A 16,668-nucleotide genomic window follows, 5' to 3' on the forward strand; every position below is an offset into this window, starting at 1 on the left:
TTCTGACCTATGTGTAATATGTTTAATATAAAATATTTGATTTAAGAATATTTTGGTTTAGAGTATAACCATGTAGATCATTTTCTTTAAATAGGACCATGACCGATAGAAGAAATCCACCTGTCGACGCAGATGAGTTCGTCGAAGCCTTTGCAAGAAGGATGGAGGCAAATCAAGTCGGTGGGAGGCTAGGACGACTAGTAACACACATAAGGAGTCTAGGAGCAAGGAAATTTACTGGAGGGAAACCTCACGAGGCTGAAGAATGGATTTACAATCTGGAAATCCACTTTGAAATGATGGACTGTACCCACGTAGAGTTACGAAGAGTGGCTACTTGTCTTTTAGAAGGAGATGCTCGTTTCTGGTGGGACACGGTCAAACGTGTCACACTCCCTGCAGCAATGGAACTCATGGAATGGGCTGTCTTCAAAGAGAAATTTCTGGAAAAATATTTTCCACAAGTTGAGAGAGACAAGAAAGAATTAGAGTTTATTCAACTTACCCAAGGAAAGATGACTGTGATTGAGTACGAGACCAAGTTCACTAAACTTTCTCGTTTTGCTCCACACATGGTAGATACCGACGATAAAAAGGCAAGACGATTCATTGGAGGACTGAATTCCAATATTCGAAGAATGGTCACTCAACGTGGAATCACGTACGAGGAAGCTGTGGACAAGGCCCTAACTCAAGAGGAAGAAAATCAAAAATACCGCATAGAGAAGGAGCGAGAGAATGGCTTCCGAGGAAAGAGAAGTCATCCAATGTCTAACCAGAAAAGCGGACAACCATGGAAGCAGCAAAAAGGGAGGGACTCATTTCGGAAGCCGACATCATCAACTGAAAAGGGAAAGGAAGTGGCAAGAGGGCCAATTCAGTGTTACAACTGTGGGGAAACGGGACACATGTCTAATGCTTGTCCAAAGCGACGTCGCATTCCAGGATCTTGTTTCAATTGTGGGAAGGTGGGACATTTCTCAAATCAGTGCGATGCACCAAGGCAAAAAAATAACCCACCACCTCGTCCTGTCCAGCTAAATGCCATAGCTCGTGAGAACATCGTGATGGAAGGTACGCTAATAGCATATAGTACTCATGCTCATATACTATTTGATACTGGCGCATCCGATTCGCTTATATCTGCTGCATTTGTCACAACCTTGGGACTGACACCAACTGAGCATGATGAAATTTTAACAGTCTCAACACCATTAGAAAAATCTACCACTTTAACCAAAGTGTGCAAATCATGTCCTATACATGTTCTAGATACAGAATTTCCCATGGACCTCATAGTCATAAATTTGAGGCGATTTGACATAATTCTAGGATTTGATTGGTTAAGCAAATATCATGCCTTTATAGGCTGTCGTGAGAAAACCATCACCTTCACTATTCCTGGCCAACCCATTCGAAAAATTCAGTGTGACTCGCCCAAAAAATTCATATCTTCCAAAATTCTTGCCAATGTCGAATTAAAGAGTTCAAAACCTTTAATAGACCAAATCCCTATGGTAAACTCATTTAAAGATGTTTTCCAAGAAATCACCCATTTACCTCCAAGCCGAGATATTGAATTCAGCATTGACCTCATACCTGAAGCCAGACCAATTTCTGTTACTCCCTATAGAATGGCACCGAAGGAATTGAAGGAGTTACAGACACAAATCAAAGAGTTGCTCAACCTCGGATTTATCCGGCCTAGTGCTTCTAGCTGGGGAGCACCTGTGTTGTTCGTAAAGAAGAAAGACGGATCTCTCCGACTATGCATCGACTATCGGCAACTAAACAAGGTGACTATCAAAAATAAGTATCCATTGCCGCGAATCGATGATTTGTTTGATCAACTACAAGGAGCTCGAATATTTTCAAAGATCGACTTGCGCTCTGGGTACCATCAACTTCTGGTCAAGGAGGATGATATCCATAAAACCGCCTTTAACACACGGTATGGACATTATGAGTGGTTGGTGATGTCCTTTGGATTAACCAATGCACCAGCCATATTCATGGATTTAATGAACCGAGTGTTCAGTCCATTTCTGGATAAATTCATTATCGTCTTCATTGATGATATTTTGATTTATTCTAAAAATGAAGCGGATCATACACAACACTTGGAGACTACCTTACAAGTGCTTAGGGAACACAAGTTATGTGCGAAACTTGAAAAGTGTGATTTCTGGCAACACCAAGTGAAGTTCTTAGGCCACGTAGTCTCTCAATTGGGGATAGCAATGGACCCTGCAAAGATTGAAGTTGTGTTAGAATGGGAAGCTCCTACCACTCCAACGGAAGTACGAAGCTTTCTTGGCCTTGCTGGATATTATCGAAGGTTCATAGAAGGATTTTCAAAACTTGCTCTCCCAATGACGAGGTTGACTCGAAAGAATGTGAAGTACATTTGGGATGACAATTGTGAACGAGCATTCCAAAAGCTAAAGGAAAGGTTGACAACAGCACCCATCCTCACCATCCCAGAAAGTGGAGTTCCTTTCGTCATATATACTGATGCATCACATCAAGGGCTCGGTTGTGTACTCATGCAAAGTGGGAAGGTGGTAGCATACGCATCTCGACAATTGAAGGCGCATGAGAAGAACTATCCAACCCACGATCTTGAACTAGCAGCCGTAGTTTTTGCTTTGAAAGTTTGGAGGCATTATTTGTATGGAGAACGATTCGATCTATTCTCCGACCACAAAAGTCTCAAGTACATTTTCTCCCAGAAGGATTTAAACATGCGACAACGAAGATGGATGGAGCTTATCAAGGACTATGACTTCACGCTACAATACCACCCTGGAAAAGCAAATGTGGTGGCTGACGCTTTGAGTAGGAAACCTCAATGTCACCTTGCCTCCATTATAAGAGATCATTGGAGCGTGTTGGAAATTCTAATCGAATGCAATCTTACTCCTTCAGTGAACATGAATGGAGTTTTTATTGGAAATTTAGTGGTGCAACCCACCATAATTAGTCAAATCATTCAAGCTCAAGGGGAAGATGAAGAGCTCGTGAAATATGTTCAAGGAATGAAGGAAAAGCACCCTGAAGATTGGAGCACTCAAGCAAAAGAAGGAATGCGTTTTAGAGGGAGGCTCTGCGTGCCAAACGTTGCATCATTAAAAGATGATATAATGCAGGAGGCACATCGTTCCAAATTTACAATCCACCCAGGAGGAATGAAGATGTATAAAGATCTGAGGAAAAACTATTGGTGGAACAACATGAAGAGAGACATTGCCGCATATGTCTCTAGGTGCCTTACATGTCAAATGGTGAAAGCTGAGCACTTGCGAAAGGGAGGATTATTACAACCACTCAAGATTCCAGAATGGAAGTGGGAACACATCACGATGGACTTCATCACTGGATTACCAAAGACACAGAGGCAATGATGCAATTTGGGTCATTGTTGATCGTCTTACAAAGTCTGCACATTTCCTACCGATCAAAATAACAGATTCCATTGACGTCTTAAGTAAACTGTACTTGAGAGAAGTTGTGCGACTACACGGAGTTCCTGTTTCAATAGTTTCTGATCGTGATGCCCGATTCACATCAAGATTTTGGGTTAGTCTACAAACGGCAATGAAGACGAAGTTAGACATGAGCACCGCATTCCACCCTCAAACTGATGGGCAAACCGAGAGAGTCAATCAAGTGATAGAAGACATGCTTAGATCATGCATTTTGGATTTTGGTGGGAGTTGGGAGGATCACTTATATTTGATTGAGTTTGCTTACAACAATAGTTATCACTCAAGCCTAGGGATGGCACCTTTTGAAGCTCTCTATGGAAGACCGTGTCGTACTCCAATATGTTGGGCTGAGGTTGGAGAAGCCATTCTTCCCGGACCTGATATAGTTAAGCAATCGGCAGAGGTTATCACTACAATTAAGGAGCGCTTGAAGACTGCACAAAGTCGCCAGAAGAGTTATGCGGATCGACATAGGAGAAGTGTAGAATTTCTGGTTGGAGATCATGTCTTGCTGAAAGTCTCACCGATGAGGGGAGTTATTCGTTTCGGGAGAAAGATTGCCAAGTTGTCACCACGGTTTATTGGGCCTTTCAAGATCATTGAGAAAGTTGGTAATTTAGCTTACCGACTAGATCTACCCCAAAACTTATCCAACGTGCACAACGTTTTTCATGTATCCATGCTACGGAAATACAAACCAGACAATTCCCATGTCATCGACCATAGTACCATAGAACTCTCAGAAGATGTCACATACGAGGAAGCACCTGTTCGTATCTTGGATCGAGAAGTACGGAAGCTCCGCACTAAGGAGATCCCACTAGTAAAGATACAATGGAATAGACATGACGAAAACGAGGCTTCGTGGGAACTAGAATCAGAAATGAGAAAGAAACATCCGCAATTGTTCATAGAACAAGGTACGTAAAATTCGAGGACGAATTTTCTTTTAAGGTGGGTAGACTGTAATAACCCGAAACTTAGTATCACTGTAGAGCACTCTAAGATACCTTAAACTTAGAAGTAATCCAAGTATCTTCTAAGCACTTTTTTTAGAAACCAATGATACCACATGCTATACTTACAAGTTATATAGGTAAATTTTTAGAGTTCTAGTAAACTTTCTAAAATACGTTAGTTCGTATTACTTGTGTACACTCGATATTTGTTTTCAAACCCAAGACTATTATCTATGTTATTTTTGTGATGCATGTTATTTTAGTACTAATTATTGCTATTTTTTTTTACCTTAAGAAAGCACTAAAGTTCTTTACTTATTAATTGGGTAAATGTGCATATGGATATGTGTGTACATACATACATACATATATATATATATATATATATATATATATATATATAGCAAGCTGATTTATGCTTTCTTTCTTTTATTATCTTTTTAATTTTATTTTTCTCATTTATCCTAATTAGACACTCACCTTAGTGGATTAGCCATTCACCTTACAATAATTAGTCACTTACTTATTTTATGCTTAATTCTAGCCTATTTAAGCATATGATCTGATCATACTTCCTACAAGCTTGAAGATCAAATGCAAAATTGATCTAAAACTCCCTTAGTTGAAGAGAAAACCCAACTAGAAGTTCTTCACACAAATCCTTCATCCTATTTCTCTTAAGAAGTTTCCTTTTTGTGAAAGAAGTCCAAAGTTTGATCACAAGACCTTCTGATTTCCTTAAGTAAGTACATGAATACCTTCCTATATTCTTTTGTCTTTAAGATTTATCAAATTGCATAATCAATGATAAAATGGAAAAGGATCTGCTTTGCTGCAAACTCGTATTTTCGTATATAACAAATTCTGTTTTGTCAAAACTAATTACAGTATTAAATTCCTCATCAAAAGTTCTTTAATTTAGGCTTTTGAATCACTCAAAAAGGTTAAGAAATGAAGAAGTTATGGCTAATCAAAGTTTTCAACTTTTAAACTCGCTGGAAATCTCATACAGCCATCACAACTTCAAAAATTCATATCTCCCTCATTTCTTATCCGTTTTCTACAAACTTTATATCAATTTGAAGCTTAGGACCTCTACTTGTGATCTGGAAAGTTTGAGAATTAATGGTAAAATACACCGTACGTAAAGACTTAAACATCAAAGGTCAGTATCAAAAATATCGGTTTCTGTACTGTTATGGTTCTTCACCCTTTCTGGACTATATCCCTCTGATCTGGACTACATGACTTATTCCATTGAATTCCTTGTGAAAAATCCTTTGAAATGGTGTACTCATTTGACTAATTCGGACTTGTGATGGACAATATAACACATTTTGAAGTTTGATGACTCTAATCGGAGAATCATGAACATGGTTGATGAACTTCAATGGATTTGGACATAAGAACTGAAATACTAACTATAATATAATTTTGTTAAATTGTGTATACTTATTTAATGCTTGCACTTTATTATTTTACTTTATTTCAGTTATTTACAAGCTTATTAATTGTGTATAGTTACTCATTTAATGTTTGTGCTTTATTATTTTACTTGATTTCAATTATGTATAAGCTTATTTATTTTATTATATATGTTGCTTGCAAGTGAATTTACTTATTTGTGTTATACAATTATGTTACATATGTTTTCATATGAGATTATTGCTAAATATATGTATCTATATGTGTGCGTACATATACATATATATTACGATATATAATTCATAAAGATTGTATTTTGTGAATTTGATTATGTTTGAGAAGTACAATTGTGAAGCCGGGTGATTAGTACTACCCCGTGCTTAAGTGAATTACTGGTAAACGTGTTTTGGTGTTATGTGGAAGTTAGCTTTGGGCCCTAGTCCCTACAGATAGTGCACTATTATACTCTTAGGAAGGGTGCTTACTTTGAGTATACATGCCTTGGTTGTGTCCTTGGTATGCTGCGGCTTACCCGTACTTTGGGAATAGTACGTCGGTCCCTAGTACGTGGATTTATGATTTGATACCAGTCAACCTGGTTTTCCCGTGTTTTGGGTATAGTACGTCGGACCCTAACACGTGGATTTGTGTTTTGTTACCAGTTAATCCGAAAATTCACTAAGAAGAGAAGTGTACTTATATTATTTTGATCAAATATCTGTCTGCGATATATTTTATCAATATGTTATGATGCTAAGTGAAAAGAGAATCAAGCATGTATTGCTTAAAGTTTATTTCACATATTAATGCTGCAATATTTGTTGGTTCAATAAGGAGATGTGATTAAGTGATTTATTACCAGTCTTATAAACCATTCACACGAATGAATATATTTGTATATATGTGTGTGTGTATTGTGTGTATACATATACATATTTAAGAATTCGTATTAACTTATAAATGGTTCTTGGTACATTTTAACTTGGTTGTCCAAGTTTGATTTCTTATAAGACACATTAATATAAGAATGTAAGTTGTGTACTTACTGGGCTTGTGTTGCTCATGATGCTACACCTTCTTGTTTTCAGGTAACGAGTAGACGCTTGGGGAAAGTGGGGTGATTCTCTAAATAAATGAATGTTTTATTTTCTACTACTATTTCAAGAGAAATAATGTAATATATTTTTGTTCAACTTCAGTATTGTAAAAATAATAATTTCAATTCCTAATAAAAGCACTATTCAGACTTATTTACAAATTCTCTTACTTTAATTTATTCTTTGAGGAAGTTTTGTTTGAAACAACCCACATCACGAATTCGGGTACCATATTTCAATATAATATTGGTCTCGGGTTTGGGGTGTGACACTGGTTCAACCGGAAAACTAGAAAAATAAAGAAGCGACATGGAATCAAGAAGAGTGATTGGAAAATAGGTAATTCACTCATAATGAGGTTACTAGCCGCTGCAATATCCAAGAAAATTTGGTTTTGGACTTTTCGGGTTTCTCATGCTAAAAGATTTAAGCCAAAATATATCATTTTAATTATCCGATTTAGGATTTAATATTTGTAGGCTTTGTCTTACATTTGTTTTAGGATTCTTTTTATTTTAGGTTTTTAGTTTCCTTTTTAATTTGGATTCTTTAGGATTTCTTGATAGATTATGATTTAGGGTTTTGGATGCCTATATAAGCACCATTATGCTTTGTACTAGAATCAGTTTATCATATCAAATTTAATAAAATCTAGAGATTTTTCTCTATTTCTCTGGTGGACTCCAGAACTATGTCTTTTAGGGTTTATCGCTTGTAAACGCCGTTACTTCCGACTGCGTCAGGTGGCGCCCACCAGAGACAAAAATAGAGAAACGCCGTTTTTAGTCCACCTGACGCAGTCGGAAGTAACGGCGTTTACAAGCGATAAACCCTAAAAGACATAGTTCTGGAGTCCACCAGAGAAATAGAGAAAAATCTCTAGATTTTATTAGATTTGATATGATAAACTTATTCTAGTACAAAGCATAATGGTGCTTATATAGGCATCCAAAACCCTAAATCATAATCTATCAAGAAATCCTAAAGAATCCAAATTAAAAAGGAAACTAAAAACCTAAAATAAAAAGAATCCTAAAACAAATGTAAGACAAGCCTACAAATATTAAATCCTGAATCGGATAATTAAAACGATATATTTTGGCTTAAATCTTTTAGCACGAGAAACCCGAAAAGTCCAAAACAAAATTTTCTTGGATATTGCAACGGCTAGTAACCTCATTATGCATGAATTACCTATTTTCCAATCACTCTTCTTGATTACATGCCGCTTATTTATTTTTCTAGTTTTCCAGCTAAACCAAACCCATTCTCGTCCTACATCATTCTCCTCCACTATGAAAGAACTCACCCTCGAGTTCCTCTTGAATAAAGAATAAGAATAGGTAGATAAAAGACCTGAGAAAAAATTAGACAATTGAACCTGTAGATTATTGGCCTGATCCTATGCAAATTTTGATGGCACAATCATGAACCCAACGCCAAAGATGAGTCTATCATATGCATTTTGGCTCTCATACGCAACCTTAGTAGATTCGTCTCGGCTCTCAAGGTTGCATTCTTGAATGATATCTGGTTCTGAGTGATTTATTTCAGGCTCCAAGACTTCTTCATTATTAATAACCATGTCTACATGAACAATTTCATCTTTAACCTCTTCTTGGTCATGACGGATGATTTCTTGTGGAGCATCTTCCATTAGAAATTCTTCTGACTTTTCTTCAGATAAACTATTAATCTCAACGGGCAAAGAAAACTCTTTGGACTTTAACTTCTTCTGAAAAACCTTAGGAGGGTAATTCTTGATCGAAAAATCTCGAGGCAAAAATTTTTCGTTAAGAAGACCTTTCATCTTCCTCCATGTTCGAACATGCTCTTTTCCTTGCCTCTGATGAGAACTGTGCAATTGATCCCACCAATAATCAGCATCTTTTTTTAGCTTCCGAGAAACCATCTTAGCCTGCTTGTGTTTTGGAACCTCCATGATCTCAAAGAATCTATCCACTTCAACCTGCCAATCTAGAAAATCCTCCACGCTCATATGACCATAAAAGTAAGGAATATCAATCTTGGTTCTGAGATCTTGGGAATCATGATCAACATCACCTCCACCACCATGTGGAGCCCTAGCACGTTGTCCATCCCCGCCTTCGTTACAGTTGGTCACTATGCCAAAAAGGCCTTCAGACGACACACATCAGACGACATAAGTTTTGTTTTATGTCGTCTGGGTTTTTCAGACGACATAATTTTTTTTTCGGTTGTCTGAATATACACTAAAACCATACTGGTTTAGTTTGGAAAAATGGTGAGCATTCAGACAACACATTTGTGTAGTTGTAGAAGGTGGTGATTTCCTATCTCAAATTTGGATAAATGGTGAGAATTCAGACAACACATTTGTGTAGTTGTAGAAGGTGGTGATTTCCTATCTCAAATTTGGAGGGATATCCAAAAGTTGATTTGAGTCTTTTCCCTCTCAAATAGCCACACCCTAATTGACTGGAAAATGTTGTGACATTCAGACAACATTTAAATGTTGTCCGAATGTGGGGGTTGTTTTAAAATTTCCCAAGTTATTTTGACTTGTGCTATTTGACATATCTAGGTCCCTCACAATTAGGTCATTTTTTGTCATTCTTCACTCGATCAATCAGCTCTCTCATCTTGACCTAAAACCCGCGAAAACTCAAACACCTGCCTCGCTCTCTCCTTTTCACTTAGCTCTCTCAGATCTCGGTTCTCTCTCAGCTGATTTCGATTCGGCTCTTTTCTATTTGGGGATGGGGTGCCTTTTATCCTCATCAAAATAACGAACACCATTCGGGGTTCTGGTTACTGAAAACCCAGACCTCTCTCTCTCTCTCTCTCTCTCTCTCAGCCTCCTTGATATTCAACGACGGCGAAACGGCGGCATTCAGTGACTCTGCTTGGTGTCTCCTTGAATCCGAAGTCAATCACTTAGTGAATCGTCGTCGTCTCTCTCTCAATCTCTCCTGGACGGTCGCCATTGACTCAGACCAAACTAAGGGTTTGTAATCGGAGATGGCGCCCAAGGATCCCAAGCAAGGCGAAGGCTTCTTCGCTTCTATAGCTTCCACTTTCAGCGCCGTCACCAAATCCGTCAACGGGTACCCAATCCCTCCTTTTCTCTGATTTCCGTCTTTCCAGCTGCTTTGTTTCTTCCGCAATTTTTAGCTACCGGATTTTTTTTTTTGTTGAATTTTACTTCAATTCAAGCACTTCTAACTGTTGCTGTGATGGTTGATCTGGATTTCTGTGTTCTATTTGCCTTGGAAATGGATCGCTCGCTAGTTTTGAAGTTTTTATCGGTGTTGATTAGCTTAGATGGTTTGTGATGATCTTGGTTCTAGGTCGAATTGGATGTGTGCTTGACTGTTTGACTTGTGATTCTTCTATAATGTTTGCAGTGATCTAGGGATTGTATGAGAGCATGTTGACTTAATTCATAGGACTGAGGTGAAGTGGACATAGCCTTGCAGCGATGGTCATACATGGTAACCCTTTAGATTCGCAAGTTACCTTCCGTCCAAGCTATGCAACGCCTCACCAAATTAGATTCGCTACTGATCTTCAATTGTCCCCTTCTGTCTTGGTTGTCTGGTTCAGTCTATACATCAAAATTCTGATCTACTGCTTTGTTAATCGCAGACTGATCTAGCACACCACAGTCCTTTGACAACTGCATTGAGGAATTTCAGCGATGAGCCTCTTGAGAACGAGAATGGTATAATCCTTTTTCTTTTCTATATTTGTTTCTGCAATAAATATGGAAACATTATCATCTTGCCTTGTTTTACAGTATTCTTTAGTCTGAATAAATTTTTATTTCTCTAGACATCAAAGTTCAAATTTATAAAGAAGGAAACCTGCTAAATCCTTCTCAACTAAAGAAGGACTATGAGGATTGGATAGTTCAGATGCATAGTCAATATGATGATGATGATGAAGCTGACTGTGGTGAAGCCCAACCTGTCTTTGTTGTAAGTCCTGCAAACAAAAAGGAACTTCGTATATCATCTGAAGGTAGGTGTAGATGGATAAGAAGCTTGGTTTTTCTAAATAATTTGTATCCTTTGTTACATCAGTTGCTTACTGAGTTCTTCTGACTTTAATTTACTCCCATTCTTGTTAACCATCGATTTATGTCTCTTTAAATTGTAGTTACAAGGGTCCATAAATCTGTAACAAGGAATGGAAGGACCTGGAAGTGTGGTCAGAGAATTAAACTTCTTAAGGGAGCATGTGCTGGGGTTCAGAAGAACAATGTTTATGCGACAATTGAATACTTTTTGCTTGAAGGTCTCCAAGGTGAATCTGGTGGTAAGTAATCTTCTTCCGAACATAGGAAGGTTTGAAACTTGAGTCTAATTTGTATCCTCTTGTGAAGTTTGTATGGAAATGCGAATAAGAAGGATAGACATTCCATAATTTGTTATGAGATGCATCTTACAGTAATTAGATCAGTTTGGATTTCTTTAAAAATGGGATTATATCAGTTTCAAGTCCTGACAATTTCTTTTTCCATTTTGTTGTCTTTCTAAACAGGTGAGGCTGAAATTTTATGCAGGTGTGATTTCTTGTGCATATTCTGCTCAATTTATCCTTTCAAGTCTGTCCGATGAAAAGGGGTGCATCCTTTCAGTCAATGAGGGAGATACTAATTTGGATATGGGCGAATCCTTGTCTGTACCATTCAGTGTGGTTGACGCCGGAAAGGTTTGCTGTTTATTTTATTTTATTATCTTGCATCTTCACATCATCTTTTGTACATTTGGAAAGATTGTAATTTTTGGGAGAAGTAGCTGACTGTTACGCTAAATTCTGAGCCATTGACTGCAGTGCATAGATGTTGAAAGAACTGAGTGGGAAAACCATATAAAGAGACCACGGCAGAAATCTCCTTCTTCAATTGAACTTCTTGATGCAGAACAATGCCAAGAGTTGGAGGTTGATGGGGTTAGTAACTTACTTTTCATTTTCTTTGTTTATAATCGAGTTCATTTGGATCAGGTCAGAAGTAAAAGATCTCTAAAGGCCAAAGGAACATAAGTAGTAATTGTGAGACATGATTGGGTTGAATATAAAATTTAAATATACCCTAAGATAGGGCTGAGGGATGAAAGCTGAAACTGATCAGATTTAGTGTTTATAGTTATTATTTTGTATGCCTCATTTTGCTTATATAAACCAGTGACAAGAATACTTTTTGGCTCTTCCTTCTCACTCTCGAGAGCTCGATGGAGAAAGAATATCTTGTTTGAAAACAAGTTTTGTTCCATCTGCTAGAGCTTGAAGAACTCTAGGCATATGAACTTTCTGGCATTAACTTATTGGTATCTAATACTAGTGTATGAATCGTGTGCTTGACAGATTAAGACCTTATATGTGGGCAATGACTTCAATGGAGATGTTCCTTTAACAAAGAAAATTCTTGCTGCATTAACTACAGGTGAGCAGGCTAAGCATGGTTGTGGATGCTAATGGATTTACAGTTTATTTCTACTAGTTTTGGGAAAGAAGAAAGTTGTCCTGTGAACTATATTAGTGGTGGCTTATCATTGATTTGGCTGGAAGTTGTATTCTTGTATTGCATCTTTCAAGCTCATTCTTTTGTAAAAGATGCATAGGCATATGAACCAAACCACAGTCTTATTCCTAGTATTTAGAAACAGTTGTGTTTCTTGTAGTATTTAGAAAATTGGTTACTATAATGCTGCTGCAGATGCAAAGAAAGATAACCTGGAGGGATCCACTTTGAAGTACTAAGTACCCTAAAAAGTCTGTGTTAATTTACTACTTTGCAATCATGATTTGTGTCGTTTGTTAAAATGGTGGAATAAGAATTTAAAATATTTAACAGAGTTTCTACTAGCTTGCTACATACCATGACGGATAAGTTCAAAAAAAGAATTCACATACGCTAACTAAGTTGCATCTGATGACCATCCTTTTTATATATTTGTTCTTTCATTGATCTTTTATTGGTCATGCTCAAATCCTACCTGTGCATATTCAGGTAAATCCACACACACATCAGCTGAAACTTTGTGATTTTTGGAGTGCAAAAGTCTTGAGTGAGCCAGACAGAATTGTTGGGGAGCTATTGCAGCCTGGGGGATATCTCAAATTGATTGAGTTGGGTCTTGAAGGTAAGCAATCACCTAATCTAGAATTGTGTGCATTTTGAAATTGTTTAATTTAACTTCATACTTCTACTGAAGTTGAATGATTATTACTAAACTAGTACCGAAATTTTGATGAACATTGAACAATATCTATTCCTGACCACATATTGTGCAAATGAGTAGATTGATGCCCAGAAAGTGTTTGGTTATGCTCTTTACAAAGATGGGAAGGATACAACACTGTCTTATCCCTTGGAGGCTTGGAGGCATCTACTCATATGGACCAGTTTCTCTTCTCTCTGGTCTTAACCCTCGTCCATTACACTTGTTTCTCCATTTCTTTGCAGCTGCCATCTATGGTGTTGGCCGCTTAATGCTTCCGTTCCCTTCACCTAAACGCATGTGGCTTGGGTTTCTATTGATCTTGGTATGTCAAAGAAATTATTTACACTTCTTTCTTGTGTTCACATTTGTCAGTTATGTATAAATTTCCATGTAAACATAACTGGCTGCTTATAAATATCTCTCTGGTGTTCTATTTTCAGAGTGCATCACACATCATATTCAGTCTCTTAAGGTAAGTTCTAAGTTTGAATTGGTTAATGACTTAATGGGTAGTTGGGTACTGAATCTATTTCAATATTTTGCAATTGGGTTGAACAATTGGAGTATTGGACAGTTTGAACTTTGAAGAGAAGAATTTGTTCTTCAGTGGTTCACTTCTTCGTATCTATTTGAATGAGTTTGTTGCTTCTAATTTTGGTACTTAGTCTTGATTTGGATGAGTTAGCTACTTCTAATTTTGCTTATTTACGTGAGTTTTTCTATTTGGCTGAGATTGATTTTGTTTTGTGTTTTCCTTTTGTAGATCATAGTGATTTTCATTGCTGGTAGTCTGGTACATATGATATGCTGCTTTCCTTTTCGTATTGTATGATGACGAGTTAAGTACAAGGTTAGTATAGGTCCAAAATAGGAGTAATTGTGATGATGCTTATTATATATGAAGCTTGTCGCCTCCATTGCTTAATGTCTAAAATAAGAGATCCCAGGTCTGTTAGTGTTAGTTAATGCTCTGCTGGTTAATTATTTACACTTCTTTCAATTGGTTAATGCTCTATTGCTCTACTATTTCAAATTTTCAATTCTTTGATTTCTTTGATTTTTGATTCTTTGGTGCTTTATGTGTTTTGTCTTCTTCGCTCTTGGTGTGTTTTGTCTTCGTCTTTTTTTTTTTTTTTTTTTTCCCTTCTTGTTTTGGGTACACAAAGGAAGCCTAAGGCCTGGGAAGGGAAGGGGAGGGGCTAAGCTGGCCTTGGGTTTTGAGTAAATGTTCTAAATGGGGTGCTCTGGTCCCAAAGTGAGTCAGCAATTTACAGGACACTAGGATCAGTAATAAAGCAGTGAGCTAGCAGCAATGTACTTTTCAGGACACCATGACATTATGATCTAACAGTCTCTACTTGTGTGTACTTTTCAGCAATCAAATGAAGCACTATGTCATGCTAAATAAAGTTTAGGGTCAACCACTGATTTAATCATATGGTATATCACTCCTAGAGGTAACTAAAACGTAAGGAATAATTGAGCTTATGGTAACTGGATTGTTCATTGGAAGATACTGGACTGTTCATGCTAATGGTAACTGCAGCGCGTGCAATTATTTTGGTACATTCAGGATTAACAAGTGCCAATTTGGTTGTCTCCAACCGACTCAACAATGGTATGTATAAACTTGTTTACCACTGGATCAGAAAAAAGCATTAAGTACCTATTTACTAATTTCCTATATTCTATCTATGTTTCAGGTATCATGTTCCTCGGTATTGGCTCAAGCCATCCCAAAATTTGTTGGTGGTATTTGAGGAGCTTGCTGGCGATGTTACAAAGATTGATCTTCTGAAAGTCACCCACGTGTTGAGAAATGGCAGACCAAGAACCGAGGCAAACTGAAGGAGCAAAAGAAGCCTAAACTTCGTCTAGAGTGTACAAACGAGCAATCCATTTCTACTATTAAATTTTCAAGCTTCGGTACTCCACCTAGAAGCTATGGGAACTGTAACCATGGTACCTGTCACACTCGAAACTCTACCGATGTGCTGAATAAGGTACCCTCACAGTAGTGTCACGCTGCTACTGCTTTGCTTCAGTTCAGGGTCAAAAGTTTTTCCATTTACCCAAGTTCAAGATCAATAAAACCTTGGACAAACTTGCAGTATTGCTAGCTATTTTGCTATGTTGTTTACTTGGTTGCCCGAATTGTGTAGTGCTTCTAGTTTATTACCTTGCAGTACTGCATGCATATATTTTGTTGGCTGCCTAGATTATTAGATATGGGCCATTTTGAACTAATGTTCATGATTAGGCTTGTGTACACGAGACGATGATGGATTATTTTCAGAATGATTTTGGATGTGGATTTTATGGTTTCAGGAATAGCCAATTTTAATTTCCAGAATGCATGCATACCAATTGTACAGGGGACTACTAAAATGTGTCATCACAAACTGCAAGCTACAACAAAAGCACACCAAAATGTGTGGTTGCAGCTGCACAGACACAACACAAAAACCAATAATAAGTCTATTGTCTGTTTGACAATGGGACAACAGAAAATTGTAGTCTGAAAGCCAAAACAACAACATAAGTTAGTTCAAAGTACTGGCTAAAGTGTATAACAACAACAAATAAGTGTGATTGGACGTGATTACAGATAATATAAAACACGTACTATTAGTGGTCCTTGTTATATTCAGACCACAAAAATTTGTCGTCTAAATAATCTCAAACGACAGTAAATTGTCGTCGTAATGAGATTGACATAACAGAAATCTATTGTCTAAACCATTTCCCAACATCACATATGTATAATTGCAAAATCTTTCACACAACACTTAAATGTCATACAAATCAACCATAGAACGACACTTAATTGTCCTCTGATACAATTTACGACCACATATAATTGTCGTGTAAAGTAAATTAGCACAACCTTTAAGTGTTGTTGTATGAGAGAAGACACTACATATGAGTCTTCATATTTCTTATTTAAGGGCATTCAGACCACACAAATAAGTCTTGCAATATGCTTCACAGAATAGTATTTCAAAAAATATGTCATTGTTTTGTTTATCAGACAATACAAAACCGTTGTTTGAATGCTTTTAAAGAAACAGATCACAATGTTCCCAAAATGCAAAACTCATCAGACAACACATTTTTTATGTCGTCTGAAAATTCAGACGACAGAACTCTTCTGTCGTTCGATACGCCCAAGACACGACATCGTACTAGACGACACATTTTGGTTCGTTCAGACGACAGAACTGTTCTGTCGTCTGAAGACCTTTTTGACATAGTGGGTGTTGTTGTTCCTTCCTTCCAACAACCCACGAAATTCTGCCATTTGAGCGTTCATGGCTACCATTTGAGTGTTCACGGCAACGGTTATCTGAGCAATCATTTGAGCGGTAAGGGCATCCAAATACGCTCTTGTAACTGGGGTAGTACGTTCGTCACCCATGGATAATCGAGGTAAATAAGAGAGACAGGAAACACCTGGCTCTGATACCACCTGACGGAGTCGAAAGTA

General features: G+C 37.5%; 1 protein-coding gene across 2 annotated transcripts; it reads left to right on the forward strand.

The window, feature by feature from the left end:
• The first annotated feature begins 11,121 nt into the window (after positions 1-11,121).
• On the forward strand, positions 11,122-15,490 carry LOC133741104 (structural maintenance of chromosomes flexible hinge domain-containing protein GMI1-like). Of its 2 annotated transcripts, XR_009861607.1 has the most exons (9): positions 11,122-11,271; positions 11,497-11,667; positions 11,791-11,907; positions 12,322-12,400; positions 12,968-13,100; positions 13,260-13,503; positions 13,622-13,653; positions 14,557-14,799; positions 14,885-15,490. XR_009861607.1 is itself a non-coding variant. In XM_062169043.1 (4 exons), exons 1-4 carry the CDS (start codon positions 11,143-11,145, stop codon positions 12,430-12,432), a joined length of 528 nt encoding a protein of 175 aa, XP_062025027.1. In that variant the 5' UTR covers positions 11,122-11,142; the 3' UTR covers positions 12,433-12,647. The 2 variants fall into 2 exon arrangements, 1 of the variants encoding a protein (XP_062025027.1); XM_062169043.1 differs by lacking the exons at positions 12,968-13,100; positions 13,260-13,503; positions 13,622-13,653; positions 14,557-14,799; positions 14,885-15,490 and having other exon boundaries at positions 12,322-12,647.
• The last annotated feature ends 1,178 nt before the right edge of the window (positions 15,491-16,668 follow it).

Source organism: Rosa rugosa, chromosome 3 (assembly GCF_958449725.1).
Source record: "Rosa rugosa chromosome 3, drRosRugo1.1, whole genome shotgun sequence".
In the NCBI taxonomy this organism is placed as follows: Eukaryota; Viridiplantae; Streptophyta; class Magnoliopsida; order Rosales; family Rosaceae; genus Rosa; species Rosa rugosa.